General features: G+C 41.7%; 2 protein-coding genes across 12 annotated transcripts in view; one reads left to right on the plus strand and one right to left on the minus strand.

Annotated features, from left to right (window-relative positions):
• The window catches only part of LOC130291454 (inositol-tetrakisphosphate 1-kinase-like), a 236,600-nt gene extending 227,764 nt beyond the window's left edge, over positions 1-8,836 (plus strand). For all 8 annotated transcript variants that reach the window (XM_056540189.1, XM_056540182.1, XM_056540184.1 and 5 more), the window contains 3 exons: positions 938-1,005; positions 7,645-7,804; positions 7,931-8,836. In XM_056540189.1, coding sequence (XP_056396164.1) covers positions 938-1,005; positions 7,645-7,804; positions 7,931-8,154 — 452 coding nt within the window. In that variant the 3' untranslated portion in view covers positions 8,155-8,836. The remainder of the gene's footprint in view (positions 1-937; positions 1,006-7,644; positions 7,805-7,930) is intronic.
• CCER2 (coiled-coil glutamate rich protein 2) overlaps positions 8,341-25,996 on the minus strand; it is a 32,611-nt gene continuing 14,955 nt past the window's right edge. For 2 of the 4 annotated variants that reach the window (XM_056540190.1, XM_056540192.1), the window contains 3 exons: positions 24,185-24,253; positions 10,829-11,577; positions 8,341-8,924 (listed from right to left, as the gene is read on the minus strand). In XM_056540190.1, coding sequence (XP_056396165.1) covers positions 8,850-8,924; positions 10,829-11,577; positions 24,185-24,253 — 893 coding nt within the window. In that variant the 3' untranslated portion in view covers positions 8,341-8,849. The remainder of the gene's footprint in view (positions 8,925-10,828; positions 11,578-24,184; positions 24,254-25,996) is intronic. The other 2 variants (XM_056540191.1, XM_056540193.1) reach the window with 1 other exon arrangement.

A 25,996-nucleotide genomic window follows, 5' to 3' on the forward strand; every position in this document is an offset into this window, starting at 1 on the left:
ATCCACGATTACAAAAACATTACTTTTTTTTTTTTAAACAGCGCCACTCTTGTCCTCAGTTTGTGTGTGGTATTGCAGTTTCATTGAAGTGAATAAAGCCATATTGTAGCACCACAAACAACTTGAGGGCATGGGCGACATTTATTTTTCTAATCCTAGATTAGCTCTTGGCTGAAAGTATTTCTGTGCACGTGACCAACTTCTACCGTTATTGCAGTAGATCTGACATTTTCTAATGTGATGATATTTATTAGTACTTTAAGATGATAAAGAAAGTGTAAGGCTTAGTTATTAAAGGGATACTCCGCCCCTAAATATCTTATCTCCTATCCAAAGGATAGAGGATAAGATGTGTGATCGTGGGGGTCCCGCCGCTGAGGACCCCCGTCATCTCCCTGCTGCACCCAGCGTTCGTTTAGATGTCCCTGCTGCACCCCCGCTGCTGGAGACCCCTACGATCTCGGCGGCGGCACCCCAGACATCTGGTGCACGGAGCTAACTTCGCTCAGCGCCGGAGGACTGGCGATGAGGGGCGGAGGTTCGTGATGTCACGGGCAAGCCCCGTTCGTGACATTATAGCCACACCCTCTTAATGCAAGTCTATGGGAGTGGGCGTGACGGCCATCACGCCCCCTCCCATAGACTTGCATTGAGGGGTCGTGGCTGTGACGTCACGTGACTGTGACATCGCGAACCTCCGCCCCACTTCGCCAGTCATCTGGCACTGAGCGGAGTTCGCTGCGTGCACCAGATGTCTGGGGTGCCGCCACCGAGATCGTAGGGGTGGGACCCCCGCGATCAGACATCTTATCCCCTATCCTTTGGATAGGGGATAAGATATCTAGGGGTGGAATACCCCTTTAAGAAAAGAATCAATATTTGTATGGGGATCAAGCCTACAACTCTCTCACGATTTTTGTATATCTTCTGTCTACAGACCAAACCACAATTTTCTTTCACAGCCACCAGGTCTCCAAAGCAGAGTCCTGTTCACACCTATGCCAAGTAAGTATAAGAGAGGGTTCACTTACTTTATTATATACATGTTACTTATGATGAAGTAAAAGCACATGTATCAGATTACATTGAAGACTTCTACCGTGCTGCACCTATTCTGTAGAATTCACGGCCCTGGGACATTAAAATTCCTCCTAACATTTAAAGGGGTATTCCAGGCAAAACATTTTTTTTATATATATCAACTGGCTCCGGAAAGTTAAACAGATTTGTAAATTACTTCTATTAAAAAATCTTAATCCTTCCAATAGTTATTAGCTTCTGAAGTTGAGTTGTTGTTATCTGTCTAACTGCTCTTTGATGACTCACGTCCCGGGAGCTGTGCAGTTCCTATGGGAATATTCTCCCATCATGCACAGCTCCCGGGACGTGACATCATCATTGAGCAGTTAGACAGAAAACTTCAGAAGCTAATAACTATTGGAAGGATTAAGATTTTTTAATTGAAGTAATATACAAATCTGTTTAACTTTCCGGAACCAGTTGATATATATAAAAAAAAAGTTTTTGCCTGGAATACCCCTTTAACGGCTGCGTTTTCGGCCGTATGCGGTTTCCCGACAGGCAAAAACGTGGTCAACCGCGTTTTTGCCTACGGTCGGGAAACCGCATACGGCCAAAAACGCAGCCGACCGGAGGCTGCGGTTCACTCCGGTCGGCTCATAGACATGCATTAAATACGGTTCCCGAATACGGCTGAGTGCGGGCGCCGCGATTAAGCCCTGCCCCCCTTCCTCCCAGCCGTATTCGAGAACCGTAAGTACAAAACGTGGTGTGAAAGCACCCTAATTTAAGTAAAGTGAATCATGCAAAAACAAAATCATAATATGAAAAAGGGGGGAATAGGGTAACAATATATCCTGATGTCTAACATTAACAGAGAGCCTTTCTAAAGTGCGTGCAGACCCCAGAGGGTCTGCACGCACTTTTGTAAGGCTCTCTGTTAATGTTAGACATTAGGATTTACCTGCCTTCCAATGTGGTGTGTCCCAGTAGGGATCAGATTTTTTTTAAGTTTTTATATTCTATTTTTTAAGGGTAAACAAAAAAACCGGATGTGTGAACCAATATCTGTAATGTCTCCAATGCTGGCTGGGTGACAGGTTTCTGTAGTTTTATTTATAATCCTCATGCCAACACTAGGGGCTAGTCCTCTGATCTCAGCACCATACACTTTTAATATGACCTCTTTCCTTGCCTCATTGTTTGCCCATTTCTTTACACTAAGTAGACTACATTTGCTGTATACATTGGCATACCAGCAGTAAGGTATGCCTGCAAATACCATGTCATACCGGCACTGAGCCCATTGAGTTCAGTGGACCGTGTTAGTGAATAAGTTTGGTTTGTTTCCAAAGGTATATAGTTGTTTTAAAGGGGTACTCCGGTGGAAAGCAATTTATTTTAAATCAACTTTATATTAAACAGATTTGTACGTTAGTTCTATTACAAAATCTTAATCCTTCCAGTACTTATCAGCTGTTGACACATCTGTCCATCTCAGGAACTGTCCAGAGCAGGAGAGGTTTGCTATGGGGATTTGCTCCTACTCTGAACAGTTCCTGACATGGACAGAGGTGTCAGCAGAGAGCACTGCGGTCAGACTGGAAAGAAATTTGAAAAGAAAAGAACTTTCTCTGTAGTATACAGCAGCTGATAAGTACTGGAAGAATTAAGATTTTTTAATAGAAGTAATTTAAAATCTGTTTAACTTTTTGGTACCTATATTTTATATCACAGACTAGTCTGTGTATTTTGCTCTCTGGTCACGAAAGAGTTACAGTCTTTGAACAGACTCCTGAGCCTTTTATTAGGGCTGCTGATTTTACTTCACTTTTACCTTCCATTTTTGTCTGTGTCTGTGCACACATGTATTTGTATAGACATGGTTTATTAGTTTGGTCCCGCGCAGCTTTTTACCTTGTACTGTTTCTCTAGTTATTTGTCTGTACTGGTCAGTTTATCCTGTCTAGTTTGGTCTCTGTTAAGGATGAGCAAATCGAATCTGACGAATCCGAATTCGCTACGAATTTCAGGAAAAGTTTAATTCGCAATGAATGCAAATATCGCCACGATTCAATTGCGCGAATCGCTTCATTAAACTCCATTTAGTGCAGTCCCGGCTCCAGGGCATCTAAAATGGCGGATCCACATTTGAGGACATGGGGCAAGGAATCCAGGGAAGGCAGGAACAAGGGTAGGCGGGATGACCCTGAATCACATGCAGCATGCAGCCTATCACCAGCCAGCCACCCCTGTGAAGTCACAGCCCTATATAATCGGCAGCCATCTTGCGGCCAGTCACATCAGCGTTCTATTGCAGAGAGAGAGGGACAGAGAGCAGTATGTGTTGCACAGAAAAGCATTTTTACATCAGCGATTCACCTCAAGCCCAAATCCAGCCTAGAAGCACTGATAGGGAAGGGAGTGAGATTAAGAGAGAGAGTGCAATTTTGGAAGTAGTACACAGCGACTGTGTGCTGCAGCACTGGTGTGTACAATAACTGAAAAGCTAATAGTAGCCAGCCAATTAGGGTGAGCAGAGCAATAAAAGCATATTGTCCTCTATTAAGTTTAACCTGTGTGTACATCTAAGTGGTGTACCATTTTGTTCCTGTTAAAGTCTTATGGGCCTAGATACTGTGAAAGGCCAGCCAAAAGTACACACCTGCTGGTGTTGTAGACAATTACTGTTTTAAGCGTAGTGGAGCGTATTGTACTACCCTCATATACGCACTAAGTGTGTCAGGCAGAGAAGTGCCAGGACGTGCACAGAGGAGTGGCAGAGGCCTAAATTCATCAGGCAGAGGTCGCAGCAGACTAGGGGCAAGTGGCAGTAGGAGTTGCAGTGAGAGGCCTGAGCTCCCGGTATCAGCTAGTGGTCATGTCTCGACCAGCAACCCATCTGCTGTCATCAATTGGTTAACACGGTCATCCACTTCATCACAAGTGACATCTGAAACCCCCAGCCAACAGTCAGTGGGTTCCTCAAACACAACCCTCAGTTGGCATGGCCCGGGAGCAGTCCCTGTCCTCCCATTGCCTTTGTCCTATGCTGTTCCCTCTCCTACAGAAGTATCTTATGCTGGGGGTTCAGCTCCACTATTTAGTGAGGACAATCTAGAGGACAGTCAGCAGCTACTGCCCAGCCAAGAAGTGGAGGAGACATCCGCCGCTTCTTCTGCTAGGCGGGCAAGTAGTGATGAGGAGTGGCGTGAGAGGTGGTGTTGCGAGCGTTCAGGCTCCTGAAGCAGACACTGATGAGGAACCTCAGGAGGACATCAGTGACGTGCAGACACAACTCGATGATGATGAAGCCGATGCACTTGGGAGCCGGGTGCAGAAGGGGCTTCATCATCATCAGGAGAAGAGGGTTGCAGGTTGTCCGTGAAGCAGCAGCTGAGCCAGCAAGGTGGTAGCATGGTTGGCAGTCAGTATAGTGGCAGAAGTGGAAATTCTGGAGCCAAACGTGTCCGGGGAAGATCGCCTGCTAGGCGGCAGCCTACCTTGCCGGGAGGTAGTGGAACAGGGGTTCCTGGAGTCGGCGGCAGTAGCAGTCAATCAGTGTGGACTTTTGGGGGGAAAATCAGCTACTCGATGGTGTGGCAGTTTTTCATCAAGCATCCAGAGGATGTTAACCTGGCCACATGCAAGATGTGTTGGCAGAAGGTGAAGCGTGGCCAGGGTCCCAATGTTGGCACTATGGCCCTACGTCAACATATGCAGTGTCACCACATATGCAGCTTCCAGCCTGCTGCATCACCCAGTGGCACGCCGCTCCCTCTTTCAGCCAGCCAAGGCTACACCACCTCAGCTGAAGGGAGCTGTGTGTTCCTACAGATGCTCCTGCTCCTCCTACTTCGGTCATTCCGCCAGCAATCCATCAGCGAAGCCATGTCCAAGAGACAACAGTATGGGCCCACTCATCCAGCGGCACAGAAGCTGAATGTGCTCCTGTCCAAGTTGCTGGTGCTGCAGTCCCTCCCTTTTCAAGTGGTGGACTCTGCACCTTTCAGAGAATTAATGGCTTGCGCCGAGCCGAGGTGGAGAGTCCCAAGCCGTCATTTCTTTGTGAAGAAGGCAGTAGCAGCCCTGCACAATTTTGTGGAACAGAAGGTGGGCCAGTCCTTGAGCCTATCGGTGTGTACCAAAGTGCAAGGTCTTTGCATCACATCAATACTTGGTGGTGTAGGTGGCACATGGTGTTTTTTGCACACCTTTCCTTTTGTTTGATTTAAAAAAAATTTGGGGTACATATATTTTATCCTAAGAATATTATTAAAAGTCTTACGTAATGCATATCCTCAATACTTACTTGTACACACTAACACTTTTACAAAAGAGACCGTTTTCTTCTGCCTACCTGCCTCAGCTACTATTCTGATCCTGCCACCCGCCTGATGCCACACATCTGATGCCAAATTCTCCTTTTTTCACCCATCTTCGTCACCGAGTACTGGTATTGTCATCCACTGCCCCACTATGTCACCGGGTCACTTTCAGGACTCCTGATGCTGCTGATGCCACCTTTAGGCTGTCTCATTCTGCAACTATATGGTCTCCTCATGCTTCTGCCACCTCCAGGCTGTGTCATTCAGCCACTATATGGTCTCCTCATGCTGCCGCCAACTCCAGTCTGTGTCATTCAGCCACTATATGGTCTCCTCATGCTGCCGCTAACTACAGGCTGTGTCATTCAGCCACTATATGGTCTCCTCATGCTTCCGCCACCTCCAGGCTGTGTCACTGTACCACCATGTTGTCTCCTGATGCTGCTGGCACATTAAATAAAAAAATTTAGGTTCATCAATTTGAAATCTTCATTTAAATGTTAAAAAATATCTTACATTTTTTCAATTGTGAGGCCCTATGGTCTCGTCAGGCTGTTGCCACCTCCAAGCTGGGTCATTCTACCACTATATGGTCTCCTCATGCTGCCGCCACCTCCACGCTGTGTCATTCAGCCACTAATTGGTCTCCTCATGCTGCCGCCAACTCCAGGCTGTGTTATTCAGCCACTATATGGTCTCCTCATGCTGCTGCCAACTCCAGGCTGTGTCATTCAGCCACTATATGGTCTGCTCTTGCTGCCGCCAACTCCAGGCTGTGTCATTCAGCCACTATATGGTCTCCTCATGCTGCCACTAACTACAGGCTGTGTCATTCAGCCACTATATGGTCTCCTCATGCTTCAGCCACCTCCAGGTTGTGTCACTGTATCACCATGTGTCTCCTTATGCTGCTGGCATATTAAATAAAACTTTTTAGGTTCATCTATTTGAAATCTTCAATTTAAATGTAAAAAAAAATATCTTTAATCTTTTCAATTGTGAGGCCCTATGGTCTCGTCAGGCTGTTGCCACCTGTAGGCTGGGTCATTCAGGCACTATATGGTCTCCACATGCTGCCGCCACCTCCACGCTGTTTCATTCAGGCACTATTTGGTCTCTTCATGCTGCCGCAACCTCCAGGCTGGGTCATTCAGCCACTATATGGTCTCCTCATGCTGCCACCAACTCCAGGCTGTGTCATTCAGCCACTATATGGTCTCCTCATACTGATGCCACCTCCAGGCTCTGTCATTGTGCCGCTCTGCGACAGTGATTCTAATAGCGACCCCTCTAATCTGCATGTCATACTGAATAACAGTATTATTTCACTAACCCAGCACACACCATATGCATGTTATAGCAAGGCAAAGTGTTCTAGACCCCTATTGAGGCTCTCTGTAGGCCAGAAATAGCCATTTTTAATTCACATTCGCTGCGACTAAATTCGGACCGAACTGAAAATAACAAGAATTCGCTCGTCTCTAATCTCTGTATTAGTGACTTGTTTCTTGTATTTTTGGCTTGTGTTCACAACTGTTTCTGTGTTATTGTGTATCTTGACCCATGTTCAGATCTGTTTTACATTCCTCCATGTTTGGAGTTTGGCTTTGAAGCTAATCCTGTTCATTTTATAGTTAGTTCCGTTCTTATGTTTTCCTAGTTTTCTAACCTAGGAGTCAGTTTGGTCTGTGTTCAGCCCTGTTGGTTCTTGTGTGTTTTTGTATATGTTCTTGTTATCCAGTATTTGCTTATCCTTGATCTATATAGTGTCTGACTTCAGTTTACCATCCCCGGCATTCCAAGTTATTCTTGCCATTATAATTTTCCTAATATCCTGTCACATTCATATTTTAATATCTGCTGTATAATCTTGCTTTTGTTCTTAAGCTGTAGTTTGTACGCTATATACCTGCTGTTATGTTTTCCTGATATCTACTCACTACCTTGCATTCCTGCCATTTTCAGTATTCTGTTCCCTGTCTGCGTCTTTGTTAGCTTGTTACCTTTTGTATCCTTACTTGTGTTCCCGACCTTGTACAATTCCTGTATATTGTTTTGACCATGACACCCCTGCACTTTAGTTAGCTTATGGACTGTCTCTAAGTTGTAGAGCCACTATTTAGGGTGGCAATGCAAGTAAGCCGGGAAAGGGGTTCTGGGGAAGGCTCAGGGCTCACTCTTACCTGCACTACGTGGCAATAACGTGACAGGAACACTGTTCTAATGGTTCTTCTACTTTGTCAAGATTGCAGTATTTTGGCAAGACCTGTTCTAAAGTAGTTCTTCTCTTCTCCAGACTCCTCTGTATCCAGACGTTCTACCGCCATCAGATGATGTTGTCAGACAGGTGGTCCAGAGTCTTCAGGGTGCTCTAGGGATGTCTCTCTTTGGTGTGGATTTAATAGTGGACACTCAGTCTGGTCGTTGTGCAGTTATTGATGTCAATGCCTTCCCAGGTAAGTGGTTGTTACATTTCATATAGATAAATATATACAAGAAATTATGAAATTCCCATTACATATCAGTAGTCTCCCACCTACCCTATCAGGTTGTAATTGGATATGTTGCTTCTTTTTTTGTAGGATATGAAGGCGTCGCAGAATTTTTCCCAGCTTTACTGTCGCATGTGGACAAACTTCTCAAAAACAACAAAGAATATAAATCTACTTTGGAAGGTTCCCCTGATGGCACTACAAGTGACGATCTCAAGATGGACCTACGATCTCTCCCAGAGCCTTGTAAAAGACAAGTCAGCAGCACATCTTACTTTTCAATGCGTACCCCGGCCTTTTCTGCCGATTGCTGACAAAGGAGATAACCAAACCAATGGACCTTTCTGTAGTAAATTAAACCTCGACATTCACAATCTGTCATTTCGATGAGATAACCTTTTTCTGAAACCACATGATGAAATTCTACTTGACTTATTATAAGAAGACCATCTGAGGAACATGGACCTCTACCCAATGAAGACTGCCAGCAACATCCAAAATACTTGGACCCTGAAAGTGTCATTTTTATTTGGTTCTCACTACAAAATGAAGATTATCACCGGACAGTCATGACTTTGAGAAGATGTTGTATTGACGATATATCTCCCATACTGACTGGGACCTTCTTACTTAATGTGTACCTAACATTGCTTCTGTAAAGCTAATTGTAATATAATTTATGAACAAAATATTTCTAAAAGAAAGAAGATAAAGAAGTATAGTAATATTATTATGAAAATCAATTCAATTAGGTACTATCAGGATGACAAGCCTGGATATTGTGGACATATGTAATCTTGGTGACTCCAAAGCCAGGATCTGTCATGAGCGTATTAACAGGCCAAAGCTTTACTTTATAATATAGCCACAAAAACACAGCTTCATTGTGATTATAGTGTACAACGAACTGTGGAAGAATTGTTTATATACAGGGTACAAGAACACGTGCAATGCGCTGGCAGGTTATAGTCCGGAAGACAGAAGATTGAGGTCCACTCTTCTTATTATCTTAGCCCCGGTGAAGCTCTTGCAGCCGTTCTGCTGCCTTCCTTAGTTCTTCCTCTACCTCATGGATGTCCCGCTCCTTTAAAACACACACACAAAGCAATAATGTAAATGAACAATGCTATTCTTTTTTTTAGGCCTTTCCAAAAAGGTTTTTGTTTTATTTTATAATGTTTCTTTTCAAATTACAATAGTAGCAAAACAACCACTTACAATGGATGCCATGGTATCAGAGAAGTCCATCTGTGGTGATTGCCAAGCCAGGTTTTGGGTTTACATAGAAACATAGAATGTGTCGGCAGATAAGAACCATTTGGCCCATCTAGTCTGCCCAATAATCTGAATACTATGAATAGTCCCTGGCCCTATTTAATATGAAGGATAGCCTTATGCTTATCCCAAACTTTTTTTTAACTCTGGTGCTCTCTTGAACTACAGTTCCGAAGACTGTCTGGGCATGAAAGAAGGTGAGGTGAGCCACCAATGGGGGAGCACTGCCATATTCAAAGGAATTGGCTCATGCATCTAAACAGTAATCCCTAAGCAATATCATGGCGTTCTCATACAAGTGGGTCGCTACTCTATTACAGACCGTATGACTAACCTGTGATCAAGTCCACCCCAATACAACACCCTTAGAGGGACTGGTCTGATGGCAAAATGCTACCCTTAACACAAGGCTATGCCATCATGGGCCTGAGTCCCTCCTTCTGTAGGCAAAACACCACAAGCACCTAAAGCTGCCAAATAGCCCCGAACTGATTAAAAACCTCTCTCCCTACTTGACCATAATTTCAACATTGACATATGTGTTAGCAGATTATGTTACTTTTTAAATGTTTTTAGAATTTAAATATGATTTAAAATGTGACCTTCTGTACTCAAAATTGAATTTCCTGAATTTATGACTTAATATTTAGAAAATAGGAAGGCATGTAGGGGCGCACGTAGACACTTTTGAATATTATTTGGCCAAAGTAACTCTCCTCAGGTTGATCTGAGGTTGAGTTTATAATTCACGGTGCATAGTGTTTGTGATAAGCAGTTTTATTGGTTACAGTGCTCTTATTGCTGTAAAATTACTAAAGTCCAACAGACTGATTAAACAGTCATAAAATGGGGTTATAGCAAACAGGCAATAATATAACAACAATAATAGTAGTATTAAGGGTGCCCTTTCTTATTTGTCTAGATAAAAAAAAAAAAAAAGGATCTAATACTACAGCAGACTGTAAATGCCCAAAATTCACATATATACATACATACTTATTTGTTACCTATATTAGGGGGTTGTGTGTCTCCACTAAAATGCAACAGATTCATATTAGCCATGTGAAAAGTGACAGGCCAGACATTATTGTTACCCATCCACAGAGCTATTTTTTGCTGGCATATTAATCCCCAGTCATGTTTTAAGGCTCTAGGGCTGAACACATTGATTTGAAGGGATACTACCTCGGAAAGGTGAGCAACTTTGATTATTTTTATTAAAGGGGTTATCCAGAAATAGAAAAACCGCTCCCCATCTGTCTCCAGGTTGGGTGTGGTTCTGCAGCTCATTTCCATTGAAATGAATGGAGCCAAGTTATAAAACCACACCCAACCTGGAAACAGACATGGAGCTGTTCTTGAAAGAAATTAGCTGTGTTTTTCTATTCCTGAATAATCCCTTTAAGTAACATAATGCTGCTGTAGAAGTATCTTTTTGACATAGGTAACGTTGCTACCTTTTCCACCCCCAAAACACTTGTAGTTTTAGGTCATATTTATAGTTGCCAGTTTTGGGACATTTGTTCTCTAACGATACAGTCATTTTGTCACAAAAAGCACGTGGCAGCATGCGTAAACATACCCTAGTAGGTTTCCTTCCTGGGGTAGGTACAGACAAGGTTGTTGATTTACTGGCTTTGTGACAGCACTAAACACATGACAATACAACCTACAGTTGTCACCATGAGCTATATGTCCTCCTCATCATCTCACCTTAGCTCTGTGTTCCTCCCGTTCTTCCATTTCCTCCAACTCTCTCTCCTCTTCCTCCTCCTCTTCTCGGTGCTCGTGATTTCCAGGCCTTCCATTGTGATGGTGCCTCTCTCTTTCCATCTCATCTTCCCCTTGACCATAATAGGTTCTCTCTCTGTCCATTTCATTTTCCTCTGGGTGGTGGACATGCCTCTTGTCTTCCCCGTGGTAACCATTCATATGAGTTTTGGTGTTAAAGTATTTCATGCCTCTGTCTTCAGACTCAAACTGGGCTGTCTCTTCCAGACTGGGGTCCTCTGCCATCCTTATGTGTGAAGCTCTTTTTTTTTCTTCCCATCCATCATGGTTCCTATGGTACCACTCATCGTTGGCCCCTTGGTGGCCCCTCTCATGCTCCCGTTCTTCTGAGCTGTCTTCATCGCTCTCCTCGCTGAAGTGTTTTTTGTCTTTTCTCTTGGCTGCCCCATCACTTCTCGCCTCTTTCCCGTTTCTTTTATCATCGTCTCCTTTCTTAACAGGGGCATTTCTTTTTTCCTCTTCTTCCTCTAGCATCTCGTGAACTTTCTCCTCATCTGATGTGCCATGTTCTTTCTCCTTCACCTGCACCTTCTCTATCTTCTCATACTCTTTGGATCCCTCATGCTCGGATTCCCTTTTAGACTCAGGATCTCTTTTGGGAGTCTCATTCGCTCTCTTTTTAAGCTCTTCTTCCTCTATACTGTCCCTTTCTGCATGTAGCTGAGACTTTTCTAAGGACAGGATAATAAAAAAAAAAAAATTTGGGGGGTATTCCATGATAAGGCAGTACCTCAAAAAATCCAGAATTCTGTCAATATTTTTTTAGAAATGACAATATCACCGATTCTATATCTGTACATGGACACGCTAAGGTGGAGGTCTCAAACTGTGGCCATCAAGAGGTTGCAAAACTTCAACTCCACGCATGCCCGGACAGCCAACGGCTGTCCGGGCATGCTGGGAGTTGAAGTTTTGCAACCTCTAGAGGGCCACAGTTTGAAACCACTGCTCTAAGGTGTCTGTGATTCTTCAGTAAACAAATATACTGAGGGAAATGACCCTCAGTGATGGGGAGCTTGAAGATTTGCCTTAAAGGAGTGGAAAACTTTTTTTTTTTTTTATCAACTGGTGCCGGAAAGTTAAACAGATTTGTAAATGACTTCTATTAAAAAATCTTAATCCTTCCAGTACTTATTAGCTGCTGAATACTACAGAGGAAATTCTTTTCTTTTTGGAACACAGAGCTCTCTGCTGACATCACGAGCACAGTGCTCTCTGCTGACATCTCTGTCCATTTTAGGAAGTGTCCAGAGCAGCGTATGTTTGCTACGGGTATTTTCTTCTACTCTGGACAGTTACAATGGACAGAGATGTCAGCAGAGAGCACTGTGCTCGTGATTCAGCAGAGAGCTCTGTGTTCCAAAAAGAAAATAATTTCTTCTGTAGTATTCAGCAGCTAATAAGTACTGGAAGGATTAAGATTTTTTAATAGAAGTAATTTACAAATCTGTTTAACTTTCTGACACCAGTTGATTTAAAAAAAAAAAAAAAAAAAGAAAAGTCTTCCACCGGAGTACCCGTTTAAAAGCAGAATGAAGGATGCAGAAGTACTAACATTGTGAATTGTACTGAGATAATGAAGGGGGAAGAAATATTGATGAATGGATACAGTATTAAGTCAGACCAGAAAAAAAGCTGGAAAAAAACACGTCAATAGTGCCAAGGTAACAGGAAAAATGAGGAAGACATTATTGATTAGGTTACGGTATAATCGGAGGGACTCTGAACTGACCCACCAGTCAATATTGGGCCACAAAGGTTCAACAGGAAACAACCCTATTTGGAGCCAGGCATAGAGGTGAAGAGTAGCTGATAAACAAGAAGTACATGGAGTTGTGAAGATTCAGTCTTGTGGTAGAAGATACAAAAAATATAAACTATTCCCTTGAGGAACTACCAAAGTTTTTGTTGGCATTTGCCGCAACGATATATATATATATATATATATATATATATATATATATATTAGTATAGTCAGGAAGGAATCGGCACTGTGTACAGGACTCCAGGTCCAAGTGGGTGCTCTGCTGCTAAGGATAGGACTCAATATCCCATGAATGTCCAACCAACAAAGAAGAAGCGGCACTCCAAAATAAGCTGAAAAATCGCTGTGGTTTATTCACCCATCATGTGAATGGTGCTACGTTTCGGTCTTCACCTTGAGAAAGGTCTCATGGAGAAGACTGAAACGTAGCACCATTCACATGATGGGTGAATAAACCACAGCGATTTTTCAGCTTAATTTGGAGTGCCGCTTCTTCTTTGTTGGTTATATATATATATATATATATATACAGTATATATATAGTAAATTTGAGTAGCCGTATTAGTCCAGTGATGCAGATGCAAATCATAATTGCATCAGTATATATATATTAATCTTTCTGCTGACAATAGGGTCCCTTCCACTCTCTGGTCCTGGTGACATCACCAGGACATGATCGGCCACAAAAATCTCTCTTACAATGGAGCTTCATGGAGAATTTGCCCGCGACAGGGGTTGCATAACCAAAGATTGTCATGTCACACTGCATCACACCTAAGGTGTGGCAATGGGGTTGTGTTTCATCCCACCAGCGGCCGTGACGCTTTCAAAAAATGTTCTCAAATGGATTACTTGCAACTGATTGGCCCTAGCAGCTGCCACTTTTGGGTCACAATGTGAGCCCATTTACGTACCTTAGCTGCGATGCAGCGCAATCCACACAGTACCACATGACAATCTTTGGTCATGCAACTCCTGTTGTGGCCACAAGTGCAGTGTAGTCCCAGCCTTACTCTTAGCTATATCCATTAGGTTAAAGGGAAACTTACAGGAGCATCACCCACACCAACCTGGTTAATAGAACTGATGATGTTGATTCCAATGCAGGTCAACTTTTCTCAGATCGGTTGCTCCATTCTCAGGTTAACCGTCCTAATATGTAAATGATCTTCTTGGTGCACTTACCCAGTCCCTAGGTGCACCCTTCTACCCACATCGGCCCTGTAAAATACACCCCCTTCACTCCTCGTTGATACCTGTTGTTTCCTCGTCTTCACAGACGGCAACGTACTATGAGCCCATATGTGCCACTTCCTAATAATGACAAGGACACAGCACGTAGCGACGACATGCTGAACATTTATGAAGAGCTGGTGAGGGTGGGCAGAACGGTGGGCCGAGGGGATAGGAAACGCCCCAGGACACCAAGAAACTCATTGATATGTTAGTTTTGTCCATAACTTGGCAACAACACAACCGATCTGAAAAAGGAAACCTGCATTGAAATCAGCATCACCCATACTATTAATATGTATAAGTAGGTTATTGCAGGCGATGCCCTTGTCAGTTTCCTTTAATGTGACAAATAATTTAAAGTAAAGGAAGTAGAAGGAGAAAACTCCAGTCAGATCACCCCGCCCGTAACAGATGAAGCACGGATCCAGGTGCTGGACAACACCAAACAATAAAGAAAAACAAGGAAGGTCGGATCCAGCTCAAATGCAAATAAAATCCATTTATTGAGGACAAAGCAGGAACAAGAAGGTAGTTACGCGTTTCAAGCGTCAATCGCTCTTAGTCATACCTAATGACTAAGAGTGCTTGACGCTTGAAACGTGTAACTACCTTCTTGTTCCTGCTTTGTCCTCAATAAATGGATTTTATTTGCATTTGAACTGGATCCGACCTTCATTGTTTTTCTCCAGATAATTTAAAGGGCATAGGCCTCTTTCACACTATGAAATTGTTCCGTTTAGGAACTTCCGTCACAAGTTCTGCCTCTATATCGGGGAAAACCTGCCGTTACAAAACCCCTGACGGCCGTGACTAAATCGGATTGCAGCCTATGGGGTTTTGTAACTGCCCGTTTGCACCCGTATATGCCCGTAATTCATTACGGACGTGATACAGTGACAAGACATCGTGGCGGAAAAATTACTGCATGCAGTAATTTTTCCGCCACGATGTCCCGTCACTGTATCACGTCCGATTTCTTTCAAAAACAGCTCCACGTCTGTCTCCAGGTTGTGTGTGGTTTTACAACTTGGCTCCATTCACTTCAATGGGACTGAGCTGCAGAACCACACCCAACCTGGAGACAGACAGGGAGCTGTTTATGAAAGAAAGCAGCTCTGTTTTTCTTTTCCTGGTTAACCCTTTTAATGTGTATGGGCAGTCTTTAGACTCTGATGGCAGATATCGGGCAAAAGGAGGATCAGGGAGTTGTATTTTATTTTGCCTGATCCTTTGTTATCAAAGAAAATAAGCCCCCACCAGAGGTGCCTTCAAGCAATATTCTACTCTACCTATTAAAAATCTATGCAAAAGTATGGAAGGATCAGGAGTGTGAGGATTATAAAGGAGCGGTGTTAGACAGAATGGGGGAGATTTATCAAAGCTGTCTATTAGAGATGAGCGAACTTACAGTAAATTTGATTCGTCACGAACTTCTCGGCTCGGCAGTTGATGACTTTTCCTGCATAAATTAGTTCAGCTTTCCGGTGCTCCGGTGGGCTGGAAAAGGTGGATACAGTCCTAGGAAAGAGTCTCCTAGGACTGTATCCACCTTTTCCAGCCCACCGGAGCACCGGAAAGCTGAACTAATTTATGCAGGATAAGTAATCAACTGCCAAGCCGAGAAGTTCGTGACGAATCGAATTTACTGTAAGTTCGCTCATCTCTACTGTCTATGTCCCACATCAATATAGACCAAACTACAGAGGGTTAGGCCGGTCTATTGTGCACCTAATTTATCAAAAGGCGTACAGCTCTTGATAAATTCTGCGCACTGACTTCGGGATCTATTCCTTAGACCAGTGGTCTTCAACCTGCGGACCTCCAGATGTTGCAAAACTAAAACTCTAGTACTAGAAAGCATCACATTCTAAAAATCCTCTAAAGCAAAAGTCGCGCAAAAGTCGCACATATTTAGACTGCGACTTTCTGTGCGACAAATTTAGACAGGAAAAACCAGTCTAAATCCTTTGATAAATCTCCCCCAATACATATAGATCTGGTTAAAATAAATGAGTTATTAAAGGGGTTATCCAGGAAAAAAACGTTTTTTTATATATCAACTGACTCCAGAAAGTTTTGTAAATTACTTCTATTAAAAAATATTAATCCTTTCAGCACTTATGAGCTTCTGAAGTTGAGTTGTCCTTTTCTGTCTAAGTGCTCTCTGATGACACGTGTCTCGGGAACCGCCCAGTTTAGAAGAGGTTTGCTATTGGGATTTTCTTCTAAACTGGGCGGTTCCCGAGACACGTGTCATCAGAGAGCACTTAGACAAAAAACTCAACTTCAGAAGCTCATAAGTACTGAAAGGATTAAGATTTTTTAATAGAAGTAATTTACAAATCTGTTTAACTTTCCAGAGCCAGTTGATATATAAAAAAATTTTTTTTCCTGGATAACCCCTTTAAGCCCCTTCCTACAAGCCCACATGCAAATTAACAGAACAGAATGGAAAAAGGTGTTGTTTTTTTTTTTTTGTTTGTTTTTTTGTCCCATTTTGGCCTGGGTAAAGCAGGAAGAGTAGGACAAGGTAAACATGATAATGTACAATGTAGATAAAGAGCAATTACAGCGAAGGACAAGCTCATAAAACAACGTACAGTTCATACTCAGTTCACATGAAGTCTGGTGCGGGCACCATAAAGAGTTGCAGGGTAAATTACATACAAAAAGGTAGATCAGAAAAATAAACATTACAAAGTATAGTGCACAGAGAACAGAGCCATGAATAAATGAGATATAAATATGAGATAATTATGAGTACTGGCAGCCATTAAAGGGGTCGTACACTAATGAAACCCATACTTGTTATAACTTGACCTTAAAATAAGCAAATCACAGTGTCCCCAATCTCCAGGGATCAGAAAAAAAACCTGTGAAGAAACCTGGCAGTAAAGTGTTAAATTTCCCTGCAGCGTCACCACAGGACAAATGAAGTATTGTACAGTTCCCTTTAAATCAATGGGTTGTCTGTGTAATGCAGGACAAGACACCCCCCCCCAAAACAAGTGTCACTCTATGTAGGCGCTCTCTATTCTAGACTAGAAATGAGGTCCCTAAATAAAGTACTGCCTAAGAAATGAGGTCCCTAAATAAAATACTACCTAAGAAATGAGGTCCCTAAATAAAGTACTGCCTAAGAAATGAGGTCCCTAAATAAAGTACTGCCTAAGAAATGAGGTTCCTAAATAAAGTACTACCTAAGAAATGAGGTCCCTAAATAAAGTACTGCCTAAGAAATGAGGTTCCTAAATAAAGTACTACCTAAGAAATGAGGTCCCTAAATAAAGTACTACCTAAGAAATGAGGTCCCTAAATAAAGTACTACCTAAGAAATGAGGTCCCTAAATAAAGTACTACCTAAGAAATGAGGTCCCTAAATAAAGTACTACCTAAGAAATGAGGTCCCTAAATAAAGTACTACCTAAGAAATGAGGTCCCTAAATAAAGTACTACCTAAGAAATTAGCTCCCTAAATAAAGTACTACTTAAGAAATGAAGTCCCTAAATAAAGTACTACCTAAGAAATGAGGTCCATATATAAAGTACTACCTAAGAGATGAGGTCCCTAAATAAAGTACTAACTAAGAAATGAGGTCCATAAATAAAGTACTACCTAAGAAATGAGGTCCCTAAATAAAGTACTACCTAAGAAATAAGGTCCCTAAATAAAGTACTACCTAAGAAATGAGGTCCCTAAATAAAGTACAACCTAAGAAATGAGGTCCATAAATAAAGTACTACCTAAGAAATGAGGTCCCTAAATAAAGTACTACCTAAGAAATGAGGTCCCTAAATAAAGTACTGCCTAAGAAATGAGGTCCCTAAATAAAATACTACCTAAGAAATGAGGTCCCTAAATAAAGTATTACCTTAGAAATGAGGTCCCTAAATAAAGTACTACCTAAGAAATGAGGTCCCTAAATAAAGTACTGCCTAAGAAATGAGGTCCCTAAATAAAGTATTACCTAAGAAATGAGGTCCCTAAATAAAGTACTACCTAAGAAATGAGGTCCCTAAATAAAGTACTATCTAAGAAATTAGGTCCCTAAATAAAGTACTACCTAAGAAATTAGGTCCCTAAATAAAGTACTACCTAAGAAATAAGGTCCCTAAATAAAGTACTACCTAAGAAATGAGGTCCCTAAATAAAGTACTGCCTAAGAAATGAGGTCCCTAAATAAAATACTACCTAAGAAATGAGGTCCCTAAATAAAGTACTACCTAAGAAATGAGGTCCGTCAATAAAATACTACCTAAGAAATGAGGTCCCTAAAAAAAGTACTGCCTAAGAAATGAGGTCCCTAAATAAAGTACTACCTAAAAAATGAGGTCCCTAAATAAAGAACTACCTAAAAAATGAGGTCCCTAAATAAAGTACTACCTAAGAAATGAGGTCCCTAAATAAAGTACTACCTAGAGAAATGAGGTCCCAAAATAAAGTACTACCTAAGAAATGAGGTCCCTAAATAAAGTACTACCTAAGAAATGAGGTCCCTAAATAAAGTACTACCTAAGAAATGAGGTCCCTAAATAAAATACTACCTAAGTAATAAGGTCCCTAAATAAAGTACTACCTAAGAAATTAGGTCCCTAAATAAAGTACTACCTAAGAAATAAGGTCCCTAAATAAAGTACTACCTAAGAAATGAAGTCCCTAAATAAAGTACTACCTAAGAAATGAGGTCCATATATAAAGTACTAACTAAGAAATGAGGTCCCTAAATAAAGTACTACCTAAGAAATGAGGTCCCTAAATAAAGTACTACCTAAGAAATAAGGTCCCTAAATAAAGTACTACCTAAGAAATGAGGTCCCTAAATAAAGTACAACCTAAGAAATGAGGTCCATAAATAAAGTACTACCTAAGAAATGAGGTCCCTAAATAAAGTACTACCTAAGAAATGAGGTCCCTAAATAAAGTACTGCCTAAGAAATGAGGTCCCTAAATAAAATACTACCTAAGAAATGAGGTCCCTAAATAAAGTATTACCTTAGAAATGAGGTCCCTAAATAAAGTACTACCTAAGAAATGAGGTCCCTAAATAAAGTACTGCCTAAGAAATGAGGTCCCTAAATAAAGTATTACCTAAGAAATGAGGTCCCTAAATAAAGTACTGCCTAAGAAATGAGGTCCCTAAATAAAGTACTACCTAAGAAATGAGGTCCATATATAAAGTACTAACTAAGAAATGAGGTCCCTAAATAAAGTACTACCTAAGAAATGAGGTCCCTAAATAAAGTACTACCTAAGAAATAAGGTCCCTAAATAAAGTACTACCTAAGAAATGAGGTCCCTAAATAAAGTACAACCTAAGAAATGAGGTCCATAAATAAAGTACTACCTAAGAAATGAGGTCCCTAAATAAAGTACTACCTAAGAAATGAGGTCCCTAAATAAAGTACTGCCTAAGAAATGAGGTCCCTAAATAAAATACTACCTAAGAAATGAGGTCCCTAAATAAAGTATTACCTTAGAAATGAGGTCCCTAAATAAAGTACTACCTAAGAAATGAGGTCCCTAAATAAAGTACTGCCTAAGAAATGAGGTCCCTAAATAAAGTATTACCTAAGAAATGAGGTCCCTAAATAAAGTACTACCTAAGAAATGAGGTCCCTAAATAAAGTACTAAGAAATTAGGTCCCTAAATAAAGTACTACCTAAAAAATGAGGTCCCTAAATAAAGTACTACCTAAGAAATGGAGTCCCTAAATGAAGTATTACCTAAGAAATGAGGTCCCTAAATAAAGTACTACCTAAGAAATTAGGTCCCTAAATAAAGTACTACCTAAGAAATGAGGTCCCTAAATAAAGTACTACCTAAGAAATGAGGTCCCTAAATAAAGTACTACCTAAGAAATGAGGTCCCTAAATAAAGTACTGCCTAAGAAATGAGGTCCCTAAATAAAATACTACCTAAGAAATGAGGTCCCTAAATAAAGTATTACCTTAGAAATGAGGTCCCTAAATAAAGTACTACCTAAGAAATGAGGTCCCTAAATAAAGTACTGCCTAAGAAATGAGGTCCCTAAATAAAGTATTACGGTACCTAAGAAATGAGGTCCCTAAATAAAGTACTACCTAAGAAATGAGGTCCCTAAATAAAGTACTAAGAAATTAGGTCCCTAAATAAAGTACTACCTAAGAAATGAGGTCCCTAAATAAAGTACTACCTAAGAAATGAAGTCCCTAAATAAAGTACTACCTAAGAAATGAGGTCCGTCAATAAAATACTACCTAAGAAATGAGGTCCCTAAAAAAAGTACTGCCTAAGAAATGAGGTCCCTAAATAAAGTACTACCTAAAAAATGAGGTCCCTAAATAAAGTACTACCTAAGAAATTAGGTCCCTAAATAAAGTACTGCCTAAGAAATGAGGTCCCTAAATAAAATACTACCTAAGAAATGAGGTCCCTAAATAAAGTACTACCTAAGCAATGAGGTCCCTAAATAAAGTACTAACTAAGAAATGAGGTCCCTAAATAAAATACTACCTAAGAAATAAGGTCCCTAAATAAAGTACTACCTAAGAAATGAGGTCCCTAAATAAAGTACTACCTAAGAAATGAGGTCCCTAAATAAAGTACTACTTAAGAAATTAGGTCCCTAAATAAAGTACTACCTATGAAATGAGGTCCGTCAATAAAATACTACCTGAGAAATGAGGTCCCTAAAAAAAGTACTGCCTAAGAAATGAGGTCCCTAAATAAAGTGCTACCTGAGAAAGGAGGTCCCTAAATAAAGTACTACCTAAAAAATGAGGTCCCTAAATAAAGAACTACCTAAAAAATGAAGTCCCTAAATAAAGTACTACCTAAGAAATGAGCTCCCTAAATAAAGTACTACCTAGAGAAATGAGGTCCCAAAATAAAGTACTACCTAAGAAATGAGGTCCCTAAATAAAGTACTACCTAAGAAATGAGGTCCCTAAATAAAGTACTACCTAAGAAATGAGGTCCCTACATAAAGTACTACCTAAGAAATGAGGTCCCTAAATAAAGTACTACCTAAGAAATGAGGTCCCTAAATAAAGTATTACCTAAGAAATGAGGTCCCTAAATAAAGTACTACCTAAGAAATGAGGTCCCTAAATAAAGTACTACCTAAGAAATGAGGTCCCTAAATAAAGTACTACCTAAGAAATGAAGTCCCTAAATCTACTAACTTAACATTTTCTAAAATTGTATGTGAAAATGGTTTTTCTAAACTAGTCAACCCATTTTGGGTCTGGCAGCCAGTTCGCCACCCTCCTAATTGTTGACCGTTGGGACCCCCCATGATCTCCACAACTCGCCAATTCTCCGCCCCCACTTTCTGAGGGGTACTTATCTCGGCAGTTACAGCCCGCCTAACCAATCACCGGCTGCCGCCATGTTCTGCATCAGCCAGTGGTTGACTGATCAGGCCTTCACTGCCGAGACCAGTTTGTTTCGAAAGGTGGGGGTCAGAGTACTCAGCTCTGGAAATGACGGGGGTCCCAGCGATCGGACTCTATCTTTGATAAGTTTTATCAAGGTAATGTATGACATTCATGTAATATGTACATCTTTAAAGGGGTACTCCGCTGCTCAGCGTTTGGAACAAACTGTTCCAAAGGCTGGAGCCGGCACCGGAGCTCGTGACGTCATAGCCCTGCCCCTTCATGACATCATGCCCCGCCTCCTCAATGCAAGTCTATGGGAGGGGGCGTGACAGCTGTCACACCCCCTCCCATAGACTTGCATTGAGGGGGCGGGGCTATGACATCACAAGCTCCTGGCGCTGGCTCCAGCGTTCGGAACAGTTTGTTCCAAACACTGAGCAGCGGAGTACCCCTTTAAGCTATAAAAATAGGTAAAAGGGGTACTACGGTGGAAAACTTTTTTTCATTTTTTATTTTTTTATGAACTGGTGCAAGAAAGTTAAACAGATTTGTAAATGACTTCTATAAAAAAAATCTTTACCCTTCCAGAACTTATTAGCAGCTGTATGGTACAGAGGAAATTCAATTCATTTTTTATTTCTTTTTTGTCTTGTCCACAGTGCTCTCTGCTGACATGGACAGTTCCTGATACGGGCATCAGGTGTCAGCAGAGAGCACTGTGGACAAGACAAAAAAAAAAAGAAATTCAAAAAGAAAATAATTTCCTCTGTAGCATATAGCTGCTAATAAGTACTGGAAGGGTAAAGATTTTTTAATAGAAGTCATTTACAAATCTGTTTAACTTTCTTTCACCAGTTGATTTAAAAAAAATATATATATATATGTTTTCCACCAGAGTACCCCTTTAACAAAGGATAACAGATGGGAGAAGTTGGAAAACAGCGTCATGTAGAAGTTGCAAAAAGTTAGGTTGAATAAAAAAGGAGATTGACATCTGTAATCCAAGGTGAATTCCTTGTGCCTTGGATGAGAAAACCCCTGGGGTATCACCATCCAATATAGCTTTCATAACATTTTATTAAGGTTATGTAGGACATGGGAGATGTAAGTGATAAAGAACAGGATAAAGTACATTAGTTCTAAGCTTAGATACCATATTGGCTGGCAGTGCCCAGATACAGTAAAAAGAGGGCACTGAGGGCAAATCTTTTTGGAGGAAATACATGTTTTATATTCACAAGATAGAAGATACATGGCGGTTTGTTATAGGTCATTTTAGATCAGGTAGGGTATGAACAGCAAGGCTAATTGTTACTTTATACAGTGGTCCCTCAAGTTACAATATTAATTGGTTCCAGGACGACCATTGTATGTTGAGGCTAGAGATGAACAAACTTACAGTAAATTCGATTCGTCACGAACTTCTCGGCTCGGCAGTTGATGACTTTTCCTGCGTAAATTAGTTCAACCTTCAGGTGCTCCGGTAGGCTGGAAAAGGTGGATACAGTCCTAGGAAAGAGTCTCCTAGGACTGTATCCACCTTTTCCAGCCCACCGGAGCACCGGAAAGCTGAACTAATTTATGCAGGAAAAGTCATCAACTGCCGAGCCGAGAAGTTCGTGACGAATCGAATTTACTGTAAGTTCGCTCATCTCTAGTTGAGACCATTGTATGTTGAAACCATTGTATGTTGAGACCATAACACTATGGAAACCTGGTAATTGGTTCTGAATCCACCAAAATGTCATCCAAAAATAGGAAAAGGTGAGGATTAAAGAAAAATAAGTAGATAACTAATACAGATAAAGCAAATCCTTATATATAAAAGTAAGAAAGATCTGCTGGGAGCTGTAATCACTGTCTATGTCAGTGTTTCCCAACCAAGGTGCCTCCAGCTGTTGCAAAACTACAACTCCCAGCATGCCCGGACAGCCGTTGGCTGTCCGGGCATGCTGGGAGTTGTAGTTTTGCAACAGCTGGAGGCACCCTGGTTGGGAAACAATGGTTTATGTAGAGGACAGGAGCTTCTTCAGGGTCCTATACAGTACACACAGTGTCCCAAATGGAGCCACCTTTACTTGGTGTGCAAAGGAGCAGCTAACCCTGGCACAGGTAAGGAGTAGTACAGGACTTGTAGTTCCTCCCTGTACTGTAGGGGGCGCCACCAGACACCAGTCAGTGCATGCACTTCAGTAATAGAGGTGATTCACCAGTAAAATGCCCATTCTGATTGGTCGGTTCTTCCAGTTGTGACACATTTCACAGATCTGGACTGTCTGTACATTGTATGTTGAGTCTGGTTTCAAGTTACAATGGTCCAGAAAAGACCATTGTATGTTGAATCTATTGTATGTTGAGGCCTTTGTAAGTTGAGGGATCACTGTATTACAAGCTTCTAAAGTCAGGACTGGCCAGAGACAGGGGAGATTGTGTAGGATCCCAGCCCTTCAGCCTTAGGCTGCATTCACACCACGATTTTGCAATACGGTTCCTGTATCAGGTTTTTGATGTAAAACGGATTCCTTAAAACCTGACTAAACTGTATCAAAACGTACAGTTAAAAACCGCGTATGGTTTGAAAAACGATGTCCAGTTGCATCCGTTTTTTAAGAAAAAAAACTTTTGAATAAAGTTTCACTTGTTTGATTGAAATTCTAAGAAAAAAAAACATATGGCGAAGTTTTTTCATTGGGTACAACCTCTTTAAGGTCAGTGTCCTAGTCCACCAAAATCTACTCTCTACAACAGTGGTCTCAAACTGTGGCCCTCCAGATGCTTCAAAACTTCCACTCCCAGCCGTTGGCTGTCCGGGCATGCTGGGAGTTGAAGTTTTGCAACATCTGGAGGGCCCCAGTTTGAGACCGCTGCTCTAAAATGATTAGTAATCTAGTCATCTCGGACACCGGTCATTTACCTCTATGAGTCAGATCCTCCAGTTCTCTGAGCAAATGTTGGTGCCGCAACATGGAGATCAGACGTTCATCTGGAAAAGCCCAAACATCCTGACTTTAACAGAAGGTCCATAGATGCCACAGATTACCCACGTTCCCAGCATGCTCTCTGTATGTCATCTCCACATAAACCTAAATTGTTCCCTGGCTCATTTAAAAATAATTTCCCCAAACTACAGATTATATCTTATGAAAACAGATATAGTGGGTGCAGGGCTGGTGCATGGATGTTTACCACCCTAGGCGAAAGCTCATTTTGCCACCACTTGACCCCGCCCATTGGCCCGCCCTTTGACTCGTCCTACCTTGCTACTGGGGTGACACACTGTAACAAACCTCCTCCTAATGTAATCTCCTTACTACTGGGGTGACACACTGTAACAAACCCCCTCCTCATGTAATCTCCTTACTACTGGGGTGACACACTGTAACAAACCTCCTCCTCATGTAATCTCCTTACTACTGGGGTGGCACACTGTAACAAACCCCCTCCTCATGAAATCTCTTTACTACTGGGGTGACACACTGTAACAAACCTCCTCCTCATGTAATCTCCTTACTACTGGGGTGACACACTGTAACAAACCCCCTCCTCATGTAATCTCCTTACTACTGGGGTGACACACTGTAACAAACCCCCTCCTCATGTAATCTCCTTACTACTGGGGTGACACACTGTAACAAACCCCCTCCTCATGTAATCTCCTTACTACTGGGGTGACACACTGTAACAAACCCCCTCCTCATGTAATCTCCTTACTACTGGGGTGACACACTGTAACAAACCCCCTCCTCATGTAATCTCCTTACTACTGGGGTTACACACTGTAACAAACCCCCTCCTCATGAAATCTCTTTACTACTGGGGTGACACACTGTAACAAACCTCCTCCTCATGTAATCTCCTTACTACTGGGGTGACACACTGTAACAAGCCTCCTCCTCATGTATTCACATTACTACTGGGATGACACACTGTAACAAACCTCCTCCTCATGTAATCTCCTTACTATTGGGGTGACACACTGTAACAAACCTCCTCCTCATGTAATCTCCTTACTACTGGGGTGACACACTGTAACAAACCCCCTCCTCATGTAATCTCCTTACTATTGGGGTGACACACTGTAACAAGCCTCCTCCTCATGTATTCACCTTACTACTGGGATGAAACACTGTAACAAACCTCCTCCTCATGTAATCTCCTTACTACTGGGGTGACACACTGTAACAAACCTCCTCCTCATGTAATCTCCTTACTACTGGGGTGACACACTGTAACAAACCTCCTCCTCATATAAGCTCCTTACTACTGGGGTGACACATTGTAACAAACACCCTCCTCATGTAATCACCTTACTACTGGGGTGACACACTGTAACAAACCTCCTCCTCATGTAATCTCCTTGCTACTCGGGTGACACACTGTAACAAACCTCCTCCTCATATAAGCTCCTTACTACTGGGGTGACACACTGTAACAAACCTCCTCCTCATATAAGCTCCTTACTACTGGGGTGACACACTGTAACAAACCCACTCCTCATGTAATCACCTAATACTGGGGTTACACACTGTAACAAACCTCCTCCTCATGTAATCACCCAATACTGGGGTGACACACTGTAACAAACCTCCTCCTTATGTAATCACCTAATACTGGGGTGACACACTGTAACAAACCTCCTCCTCATGTAATCTCCTTACTACTGGGGTGACACACTGTAACAAATCTCCTCCTCCTCATGTAATCTCCTTACTAATGGGGTGACACA

This window comes from Hyla sarda, chromosome 9 (genome assembly GCF_029499605.1).
Source record: "Hyla sarda isolate aHylSar1 chromosome 9, aHylSar1.hap1, whole genome shotgun sequence".
Classification (NCBI taxonomy): domain Eukaryota; kingdom Metazoa; phylum Chordata; class Amphibia; order Anura; family Hylidae; genus Hyla; species Hyla sarda.